The sequence below is a fragment of the Micropterus dolomieu genome, linkage group LG21 (genome assembly GCF_021292245.1).
Source record: "Micropterus dolomieu isolate WLL.071019.BEF.003 ecotype Adirondacks linkage group LG21, ASM2129224v1, whole genome shotgun sequence".
Lineage (NCBI taxonomy): Eukaryota > Metazoa > Chordata > Actinopteri > Centrarchiformes > Centrarchidae > Micropterus > Micropterus dolomieu.
In genome coordinates, this window is record NC_060170.1 from 1585519 (window position 1) to 1596767 (window position 11249).

The following is an 11249-nucleotide window of genomic DNA, read 5'->3' on the forward strand; positions in this document are numbered from 1 at the left end:
ACTCACAACATTTAAAACCTATCAACATCACTGAAGCTGTTGAGAAACCCATGAAAATCCATAGTGTTGGTTCATGAATCTAATTCTACATGCAAGACATCTATTTAAGCTTTCAATTTAAGCAGTATCCATTTTGTAATTTGGTAATAGGTAAAGTAAACACATTAAACAGAATAGTGGCTGTTCCAAGCAACAGAGAAAACAGGCCTGTGCTTCATTTCTAAGTGAAGCTACAGTCCATTGACAATAGGGCAGTAAAAATGATTTATTAAGAAGCAATTTCATTGAAAAAGTACATATAAGTTAGCCCCTTTAATTTACATAATGACCAAAAATATCCTCCATTGACGAAGTTCCCACTATTCCTGAAGGAAGCACGGGTGACGTACTAGATGTGGGCGGGGCTAAACGTCCAAACCCCGCCTTTTCGCGGACACCGGCACTGCTTGCACGTGACCATATCATGTGACTCTTAGGAAAATCAATCTTACTGTGTAGTGGTTTTAGTAACGACGTCCGACAACATGAGGAAGGTAGTACCTTTTTTTATGGTAACAGTATTCCTGTGTTCTGTTGAGGGGCTGAATGCCCTGCCACACAGCTATGTTCAGGTAACGTTTAAGTTTATAATGCTTGCTGTTTGCTTCTCTGTTCTGTTTTCGTGCTCTCGCCTACTTGTTGTTATTGTCGGTCAGGGTTGCCAACACTCCAGACAGAAAGTGACTTAACAAATGTCTTATATTAGTATCTAATACATTTTTTATATAAAGTGACCAACGAATAGCGATGCTTTTAACGTTAGTCAATTCAAATAAAACTATGAATGACGAATAATTTAATAAGCTGTACTTAACATTTATTTTTATAGCCAAGAAAACATCATGGATTCAAGACAGAACCCCAGTTCACAGAGAAGTATTTCAGTCAGACTCTGGACCACTTCAACTTTAACAGCATGGGGAACGGGACATTCAATCAGCGTTACCTGATCATAGGTGAAACCACTCTCCCGCTTTAAATGTAATGAATATATGAGCAACTGACTCACTGCGTTCTCTTTCCCTCTTTTTTTTAGATAAGTACTGGAAGAAGGGCGATGGTCCTATTTTCTTCTACACTGGTAATGAGGGAGACATCTGGGAGTTTGCACTCAACTCTGGTTTCATCACAGAGTTAGCTGCACAGCAGGCAGCTTTAGTCATATTTGCTGAACATGTAAGAAAGCAGTGGTACACATCATAAAACAGTGCAGCCAATGCAGACATTAGTTTCATTTTTGACTAAACAGTTGTTGATCAAAAGTAGGTGTGTATAGAATTTGCAGATCATGTGACAAAGGAAAATAGGAAATTGATGGTTAAAGTTTGACTCCTTCTATCAGCTGATTTTCACTTCCAGTGAGTTGAACATGAAAACCAGACACTACTATAAAACTGTGTGTGTGTGAGAGAAAATAGTTGTAAGTACAAATGCTTTGGTAGCCTCATTTATTTTGTTTTCATTAAAATAACACAATGAAAAAAGCCTAATCTGAGACATTCCACACAGAACTGTGAAAATGGACTGGACAAAATGATTGGGACCCTCAACTTAATATCTGGTAGCACACTCTTAGAAAAAATAACTGAAATCAATTGCCTCCTGTAACCATTATGAGTTTTTGGAATTTTGGACCACTCTTCTTTTGCCAACTGCTCCAGGTCTTTAAGATTTGATGAGTTCCTTCTCCCAACTGCTGTTCTGAGATATCTCCATATGAGTTCTATGGGATTTAGATTTGGACTCATTGCTGGCCTCCAGAACTCTCCAGTGCTTTGTCTTAAACCATTTTGGGGTGCTTTTGAAGTATGATTTGGGTCATTGTCCTGCTGTAAGACCCATGACCTCAGACGGAGACCTAGCTTTCTGACACTGGGCCCTACATTGCACCCCAGAATGCTTTGGTAGTCTTCAGACATCCAGTGCCTGAAGCAGCAAAGCAACCCCAAAACATCAGTGAACCTCCACCATGTTTGACTATAGGGACCATGGTCTTTTCTTTGAAGGCCTCACTTCATTTTCTGAAAACAGAAGAATGATTTGCTTTACCAAAAAACTCTTTTAGTCTCATCTGTCCACAGGACATTCTCCTAGAAGGCTTTTGACTTCCTTAGGTAAGTGTGGCTGTTTTATGTTTGTGTCAGCAGCAGGGTCCTCTCATTTCATTCAGATGGTGACGGATAGTACAAGCTGACACTGTTGTACCCTGTGTCTGCAGGTCAGCCTGAAATATCAAGGTTATTTATCTACTATTCGAACACTCCTTCATTGGAATCTTGCAACTCCTTTCTTTCTTTTTTGTCCATGCTCAGTGTGGTACACACAACGCCAAGGTTGAGTCGACTTTTCTCATTTTTAACTGGTTGTAAGTGTGGTTTCTATATTGCCTCTTTTTTTTTTTTTTTTTTTTTTTCCTCTGCTTATTTGTGTCTTTGGTTATTTTGCGGTGGAAGTAAATGAAGCCTTGATTGCATTGAATTGATGCAAAAACAGTTTTCAACATTAAAAACCTTGGAACAGCCTGTTAACACACCCTCAGATCCTACAGTGAAATAATGAACAAAACTCCTTGTGTTTAATTGTTAATTTTCTTCATCTGAAAATGTCTCTCTGGTGACGTAAATGTTGTTTTTAACTTTGGCAGTTTGCTGCTTACTTTTGTATCATTTAAGGTTTTTCACTTAATTGAACCACTTATATTAACATACAAACTGGAAAAAAATGGGGGTGTTCTAAAACTTGACCTGTAGTGTGTTTGTTAGAATGTCACCAGACCTTTTTGCTAATGCAGTCTTATTCCATGTACTCTCTTAAATACTGTATGTAATAGTAACATATAATGCTCAATAAGAAATACAATACTGGTTTAGAGTTTGGTTGTTACATTTGTCATATTTAATTCCAGAGTTGCAAAGACTTTATTTTTAAATGTTTGATTATTAAATTTAAAAGTACCTGCACAAGAAATACATTCTAGTGACCTGACAGTCACATAATACTGATGACAATGGAGGAATTTGGATCACTTCCTTAATATGGGTGCATGATGTTCATGACTGGAGCTGAGCCATACTGCAGCTGTGAGCCTGCCTGCATTTGTTTTGAAAAATTTATTACGCTTGAACACCTTTGTCGTCGTCTTCTCTTTCTTTCAGAGGTACTATGGCAGATCTTTGCCCTTTGGCAAAGAGTCCTTCAACATCCCTCAGATCAGCCTGCTGACAGTGGAGCAGGCCCTCGCCGACTACGCTGTTATGATTACGGCGCTGAAACAGCAACTGGCAGCCACAGACTGTCCTGTCATCGTGTTTGGTGGCAGGTACTGACTGACATTATTCAGTTTCAGTTATCCTTCTTTTGCCTCCCTGTTCCCCTCCTGTCTTGTCTCCCTGTGGCCTGTACTACAAAGCGAGGTAACTGTCTTATCCAGGTAACTTCAGGAGTAACGTGACGTCTGGTGTAACTTCCCGATTCACCCGTACTACGAAACTGTTCTGTTAATTAAGATCTCCTCTCTACAATCAAAGAGGCTGCAGGGCTCGTTGTATGAAAGTACATACGTACGTACTACGAAAGGTGGATAGGTGTTAACCGAGGTCTGTTGCCATGGCAATTTACGCTGCATCTCTAAACTGCTCCAAGCAGGTTTTGTTCGTGGTTAACTCGAGGTTACCGTGCACGTGGACTACACACCACATCTGTACTCGGTGTCAATGATGAGAAGTAGACTATTAATACACACCACTTTATAAAATATGTTTAGATTTCGTGCTGATTTGTTCCACTGCGATTGCAGCTGAAATTAAGTTATTTATGTTCATACGAGCCCTGCAGCCTCTTTGAATGTACAGAGGAGATCTTAATTAATGGAACAGTTTCTTAGATGTAGCTCATCTGTAGGCTATAATTGAATTCTCCAGTTTTTTCACATATTGACTATTGATTGATTATTTTGTGTCTAAAAATACGGAGCCAGGTTGGGGGTTGATAAATACAGGAAAAAAATCCTAGATGAAAGTGTCAAATTTACAATAACAAAGTCAGAAATTCCCTGAAAGTAAAGTCACAAAAGATCAAAAATCACTCGGGTGTTTTCTTCTGAACATGTCCCTTTTATGCGAACGCGCACCAACTCCAATTAAGTTAACACCGACTCAACTAACCGATGTCTTATTCACGTAGTTGTAGTACTGTTTAACTCCAGTGTAGGCAATCAGACTTTGTCAATCCTGAGTTTGCCTGATAAACCCGAGTTAACTCTGAGTAGGCTGAACTCTCTTCGTAGTACAGACCACTGTTCTCCTCACGTGTTATCTCCCTGTTCTTCTCTGCAGCAGATCATTACTTGGAGCATCAAACTGTGAATAGCCAATAGGATGCCAAATGGAAAGTGTTTTAGCTAGCTATACCTATCCGGGTAACTATTTTATGAAAGCATGGCAATCTACTAGAGTTGCAACTAATGAGGATTTTTAGTATTAATCAATTAATATTTAGGTTGATAATATGTCAAGTTGACATTTAAACGTCTAAAAAATAGCAACGCTTCACATTTGAGAAGCTGGAAGCACAGATTATGTTTTGATTATTAAAATAGTTGCTGAATAATTTTCCGTGAATCAACAAATTGTTTAACAATCCACTAATCATTTCAGCTCTAGTTTCTACAAACTTAATCACCTGTAGGCCGCAAGTGATCCTACACAACTTTGCAAAGAAAGCCGTCAAGTCAAACTTGAAACTGCAACTATTCTCCACTTTAAGCATTCTGTAATCCTTCAAACTCATCCATGTAGATTTGAGGTTGGAATTCAGATACTAGAACTAACGAGAGCTGCAGTGTCGGGTTTCAGAAGGTGATCTGAGCCTTTTTCATACTTTGTACTAGTATGAAATGGCACAATGACAAGTTTCCCTTTTCTTTCAGATATTGGGTTAAAGTTGAGGAAAAGGTATTCGTCAGTTCATCTAAATCCAGACTATGGGTGTCACAAGAACCGATACTAAAATTCTGTGGAAGACACCGACAAGTGCAGCTGAAGCGATGTGTCCTTCGAAAAGAAAAGAGATGAATAGAAATCAGGGTGAAGTTAGTTTAGCAGCTGTTACCTTCAACAGTTCCCTGTCAAAGCCTCAATTTCTCCCAGTAAGAGAGCTAATTTAGGCAGGCTTTTGATCACCTGAAGATCACCAAAGAGGACGATGCAGTTTGCAGTACTAAGGACTGAATGTATGTCAAACGTGACTGTTACTGTAGGTGGAGTTAGGGACCGTCTTAAAAGTGCAATACAATCATTTCATTCATCAATAACTTATATTTTTCAACTGCTGATATATACAGGTGCTGGTCATATAATTAGAATAGTTAATTTGTTGATTTATTTCAGTAATTCCATTCAAAAAGTGAAACTTGTATAATGTATACATTCATTCCACACAGACTGATATATTTCAAGTGTTCATTCCTTTTAATATTGATGATTATAACTGACAACTAATGAAAACCCCAAAATCTGTATCTCAGAAAATTAGAATATTGTGAAAAGGTTCAATATTGAAGACACCTGGTGCCACACTCTAATCAGCTAATTAACTCAACACCTGCAAAGGCCTTTAAATGGTCTCTCAGTCTAGTTCTGTAGGCTACACAATCATGGGGAAGACTGCTGACTTGACAGCTGTCCAAAAGACGACCGTGACACCTTGCACAAGGAGGGCAAGACACAAAAGGTCATTGCTAAAGAGGCTGGCTGTTCACAGAGCTCTGTGTCCAAGCACATTAATAGGGAGGCGAAGGGAAGGAAAAGATGTGGTAGAAAAAAGTGTACAAGCAATAGGGATAACCGCACCCTGGAGAGGATTGTGAAACAAAACGCATTCAAAAATGTGTGGGAGATTAATAAAGAGTGGACTGCAGCTGGAGTCAGTGCTTCAAGAACCACCACGCACAGACGTATGCAAGACATGGGTTTCAGCTGTCGCATTCCTTGTGTCAAGCCACTCTTGAACAAGACACAGCGTCAGAAGCGTCTCGCCTGGGCTAAAGACAAAAAGGACTGGACTGCTGCTGAGTGGTCCAGAGTTATGTTCTCTGATGAAAGTAAATTTTGCATTTCCTTTGGAAATCAAGGTCCCAGAGTCTGGAGGAAGAGAGGAGATGCAGATTTCATTTTCCAACAGGACTTGGCACCTGCACACAGTGCCAAAGCTACCAGTACCTGGTTTAAGGAACATGGTATCCCTGTTCTTAATTGGCCAGCAAACTGGCCTGACCTTAACCCTATAGAAAATCTATGGAATATTGTGAAGAGGAAGATGCGATACGCCAGACCCAACAATGCAGAAGAGCTGAAGGCCACTATCAGAGCAACCTGGGCTCTCATAACACCTGAGCAGTGCCACAGACTGATCAACTCCATGCCACGCCGCATTGCTGCAGTAATTCAGACAAAAGGAGCCCCAACTAAGTATTGAGTGCTGTACATGCTCATACTTTTCATGTTCATACTTTTCAGTTGGCCAACATTTCTAAAAATCCTTTTTGTGTATTGGTCTTAAGTAATATTCAAATTTTCTGAGATACTGAATTTGGATCTCAAAGATTGTAATCAGGGCCCATCAAGGCATTTTTTAAAAACTGATCCGCTTTATTGAGCACAATCCTAAGCCCGATTCTTGGTTTGTTAGCTGCTGCTCTTGTTTTGTCTTGTTATAAATCCAGCGCTGCGTTGCTCCTGTCCCTCCCTAAACACCCAAACTCACTCTCAGCCAGCCTGTGGCATGTTCAGCTTGAGCCAAGGTAACGGGTTATAAATGCTGTAACTACTATAACTTGTTAGTCAACATTAATAACTTAAGACTATGGAATTTTACATTGCATAAATTAGCCTAGCAGCTAGCAGATTTTCCCTCTGGTCATAGTTTAACAAATTACATATTATATACTTATTTATACTTTTTCTAGTAACTGCATGGCCTGGCAGAACTCCACGGTTGAATTTTAGTGTTATGTAACGTAAGAAGTTGTCTCGCGTTGTCTCCGCTCCACTCCTGCGTACACGGAAGTTCAATAAATGCATGATGTTTCCTAAGTCAATGAGTAATCGTGTTAAATGATTGTGATCTCAATATGGACCAAAATAATCGTGGTTAGGATTTTTGCAATAATTGAGCAGCCCTAGTTTAATACTACCAATTTGACACAGCCCCTAAGAAATAAACACCCAGCAGAATACAGTGAGTTCACTCAGGTAACTGAGGCAAAGACTGCACCGAAGCAACACACACTGGAGTATACTTTGAAAAGGAGAGAGAAATTTCCTCAAGACAGCAACAGTTCTTTAATGTACTTTAAGTGTGCACTGTGCAACTGTATTATCTAGAAAATATATAAAGATAAATAAATATAATAATATAAATTATCAGATTGGGACTTTATATATGCTGATACTCAATTTTTGTCCCCAATCCTCTGATCAGGATTGAGGACAAAAAATGTGATCAGGACATCCCTAGAGCAAAGTGCTTTGAGTGGTCAGAAGACTAAAAATTCACTGTACAAGTACTACAGTCAATTTACCATTTAGTATTATGTCTTATTTGCGTATTTCCTGTTCAGTTGTCTCATCTCTTCCTGCAGTTATGGTGGGATGCTGTCGGTCTACATGAGACTCAAGTATCCAAACATCGTGGCTGGAGCTCTGGCTGCCAGCGCCCCCATACTCTCCACCGCAGGGCTGGGAGATTCCAGGCAGTTTTTCAGAGATGTTACAGCTGTATGTTCATGGATGCTCTTCTTTTTGATGTCACCCACCTTATGATTCAGACCGTTGTCCTTAATCTACCTAAACCAAACCTGACAAAGGTTCCAAAATATCCGAATATGTGGCAACAGTTATTTTCCAAGTAGAGCTGAAACATTTAGTTTATTTAATTGGTTTGTTATATCGAATAATTTGTGAATTTACACACGTGTGCAGGTTGGATATGACTCTCTGATTCCCTTTCAAAGGATTTTGAGAGTGTTGCCCCTGAATGCAGAGATGCTGTGAGAGGAGCTTTCCATCAGCTGAAGGAATTAGCTGAACGCCAAGGTACATCTGTGCGATGGTCTTTTTGAGGAGATGATTGCCTCAATTTATGTACACAAATGAGAAGAAGGAAAGAAAAGAATGACACCTCTGAAGTATAAAACAGATTCCACAGATTTTTGTTCAATATGCAAGCCTTCACCTGTCCTTGGAGGTGTTGCTCTATTTAAGTCTGAAAGGAAAATAAAACATTTTCAGGGAGATGAAGTAACAGAATAAGAAATGTAAGCCCGCTTTTGTCGATGTTACCAGATTACAGTCGCATCCAGTCAGAGTTCTCCCTGTGTAAGCCTCCAACATCTGATCAGGACATCCACCAGCTGAACGGCCTGCTGAGGAATGCCTTCACTCTGATGGCCATGTTGGATTACCCCTACAGCACTCACTTCATGGGCAACATGCCTGCCAACCCTGTCAAGGTACACAGTCTGATGGAGGATGAACAGATAATTTGCTTTAGTGCAAATAAGTATGCTAAAATGCCATCCATGAGTGAGCAACATCAGATATCCTGAAGCTAATGTGAAAGCAGAACAAAAGCCTCTATATTCAGCCATCCCACTTAAAAACATTAGATAAAGTATTAGATTAGTTAGTGCGAGAAATTGCAGAAATTTTAGTATTTGTGAGGTGATTATGCTGCTCGATAAGTAACTGATTAATGTCTGTATAAAAATGTGATGTGAAACTAGGACAGCACTCCCATGCCACTGTTTAATGTCACACGGACGTTTTGCTTCACATTCAGTTACGCAAAGATGGGATTACTTATGCATTATCACAATAGGCACTACTGGTCTATTCCAGAAGAGGGAGCTACAGACACAGGAACACAAAAACTAAATCTACTTAGTACTTCAGCAAGTACTTTTAAGCATCTTAAACAAAATCTATGAATGCTTCAAAAAACAAGTTATACGAAATACCTGGAGACTTGAAACAAGATCAGCTATGGGTCACCAGTGGCTCCTAATTATGTTAACTTATTTATGGGGACGTTTGAGTTGGATTTTATTTATAATCACAATCCCTATTCTAAGTTCATCAAAATATATTGGAGGTACAATTTTTATTTGGAGTGGCAGTGCTGATGATTTAAATGAGTTTCATGCATTCATAAATTCAGTGAAGGAATATATAAAATTGTCATGATCTGGAACGCATTTCGTTTTTGGTTGTTTTGGGGGGGAAGGAACCAGTTAACATACTGAAGCATATCAAAAGAACTCTTCCGTGCAGTCAGTTACTGAGGGTTAGACGTATTTATGACTCTGATGATTCTTCTGAAGCACATGCTAAAAGACTTTCAAGAAAGAAAACTTTAAAGCAACGGCGAGATACAGCGATGAGTTATTAGACAACCATCTTAATAAGATACGTCAGGTTCAGGTCTCTGCAGTTCTAGAGAAACCTCTACACACAGACTTGCATTTGTAGTCCTGTCTAGATCAGTGCAAGTAGTGAGTAGACATTGATACATACTGAAAAGTGAGTCTTTAATTGGGAGTGCATTTTAATCTCACCTAACTAACTTGATTGATAACATGATTATTTTGTGAAGTCCTATTTTCCTTAGAGACACATCCATTACTTCTTGTCTCAGATCCCTTGTGGGAATATTTCTTGTCATAATTTCAGTCACTCCTAAGCTATGATTAAGGGCAGTAAATTTAGTCATCCCAAGACTGGTGGCGACATAAAGGTCAGGGGCAGAATTACATGTAATACAAAATATGGTGTTTATTTGTTAAAGTGTCCATGCAATTTGTATCATTTTTGGAAAACCAAACGTGAGTTGAAAACCAGGATCTGTGAAAATAAGTGTGCTATTTGTAATCTGGATGTAAAATCATCTGTTTGCGAGACACTTTAATAGCCATCATCATAGCTTGAGTGAATTACACTACATAGTTCTCAATCTAATGTTTTCAAGTATCAGCTGATATTTATTGATATTTTTTAAACTCTAAATATTGATGGTGCTACTGACCTCAAACATCTACTACAGATGATTTTCCAGTGTTGCCGCCATACATATATTACTGTAAGTATGTGTGGGACGGCTGTAGGCATTCATTATCATATCTTTTACTCAAAGATAATAAAAAAAATCTACCTTCACAGATAATAAAACATCTGTAACATAAATAAAAATATACAGTGAGGAAAATGAGTATTTGAACACCCTGCTATTTTGCAAGTTCTCCCACTTAGAAATCATGGGAGGGGTCTGAAATTGTCATCGTAGGTGCATGTCCACTGTGAGAGACAGAAATCACAATGTATGATTTTTTTTTTTAACTATTTATTTGTATGATACAGCTGCAAATAAGTATTTGAACACCTGAGAAAATCAATGTTAATATTTGGTACAGTAGCCTTTGTTTGCAATTACAGAGGTCAAACGTTTCCTGTAGTTTTTCACCAGGTTTGCACACACTGCAGGAGGGATTTTGGCCCACTCCTCCACACAGATCTTCTCTAGATCAGTCACGTTTCTGGGCTGTCGCTGAGAAACACGGAGTTTGAGCTCCCTCCAAAGATTCTCTATTGGGTTTAGGTCTGGAGACTGGCTAGGCCACGCCAGAACCTTTATGCTTCTTACAGAACCACTCCTTGGTTATCCTGGCTGTGTGCTTCGGGTCATTGTCATGTTGGAAGACCCAGCCTCGACCCATCTTCAATGCTCTAACTGAGGGAAGGAGGTTGTTCCCCAAAATCTCGCAATACATGGCCCCGGTCATCCTCTCCTTAATACAGTGCAGTCGCCCTGTCCCATGTGCAGAAAAACACCCCCAAAGCATGATGCTACCACCCCCATGCTTCACAGTAGGGATGGTGTTCTTGGGATGGTACTCATCATTCTTCTTCCTCCAAACACGGTTAGTGGAATTATGACCAAAAACTTCTATTTTGGTCTCATCTGACCACATGACTTTCTCCCATGACTCCTCTGGATCATCCAAATGGTCATTGGCAAACTGAAGACGGGCCTTGACATGTGCTGGTTTAAGCAGAGGAACCTTCCGTGCCATGCGTGATTTCAAACCATGACGTCTTAGTGTATTACCAACAGTAACCTTGGAAACGGTGGTCCCAGCTCTTTTCAGGTCATTGACC

At 39.5% G+C, this 11249-nt stretch overlaps 1 protein-coding gene across 1 annotated transcript; it reads left to right on the forward strand.

Moving 5' to 3' along the window:
- Positions 1-452: 452 nt before the first annotated feature.
- On the forward strand, positions 453-8659 carry LOC123961054 (dipeptidyl peptidase 2-like). Its single transcript, XM_046036160.1, has 7 exons — positions 453-611; positions 869-995; positions 1076-1215; positions 3195-3358; positions 7679-7814; positions 8051-8132; positions 8382-8659. The coding sequence occupies exons 1-7, from the start codon at positions 525-527 to the stop codon at positions 8642-8644; spliced, it is 999 nt and encodes a 332-aa protein (XP_045892116.1). The 5' UTR covers positions 453-524; the 3' UTR covers positions 8645-8659.
- The last annotated feature ends 2590 nt before the right edge of the window (positions 8660-11249 follow it).

Bases quoted from the DNA above. Each gene is read 5' to 3' on its own strand.
- LOC123961054 (XM_046036160.1), top strand. From the start codon at position 525: ATGAGGAAGGTAGTACCTTTTTTTATGGTAACAGTATTCCTGTGTTCT. The intron at 612-868 runs GTAACGTTTAAG...TTATTTTTATAG, and splicing joins TGCCACACAGCTATGTTCAG to CCAAGAAAACATCATGGATT. The intron at 996-1,075 runs GTGAAACCACTC...TCTTTTTTTTAG, and splicing joins TCAGCGTTACCTGATCATAG to ATAAGTACTGGAAGAAGGGC.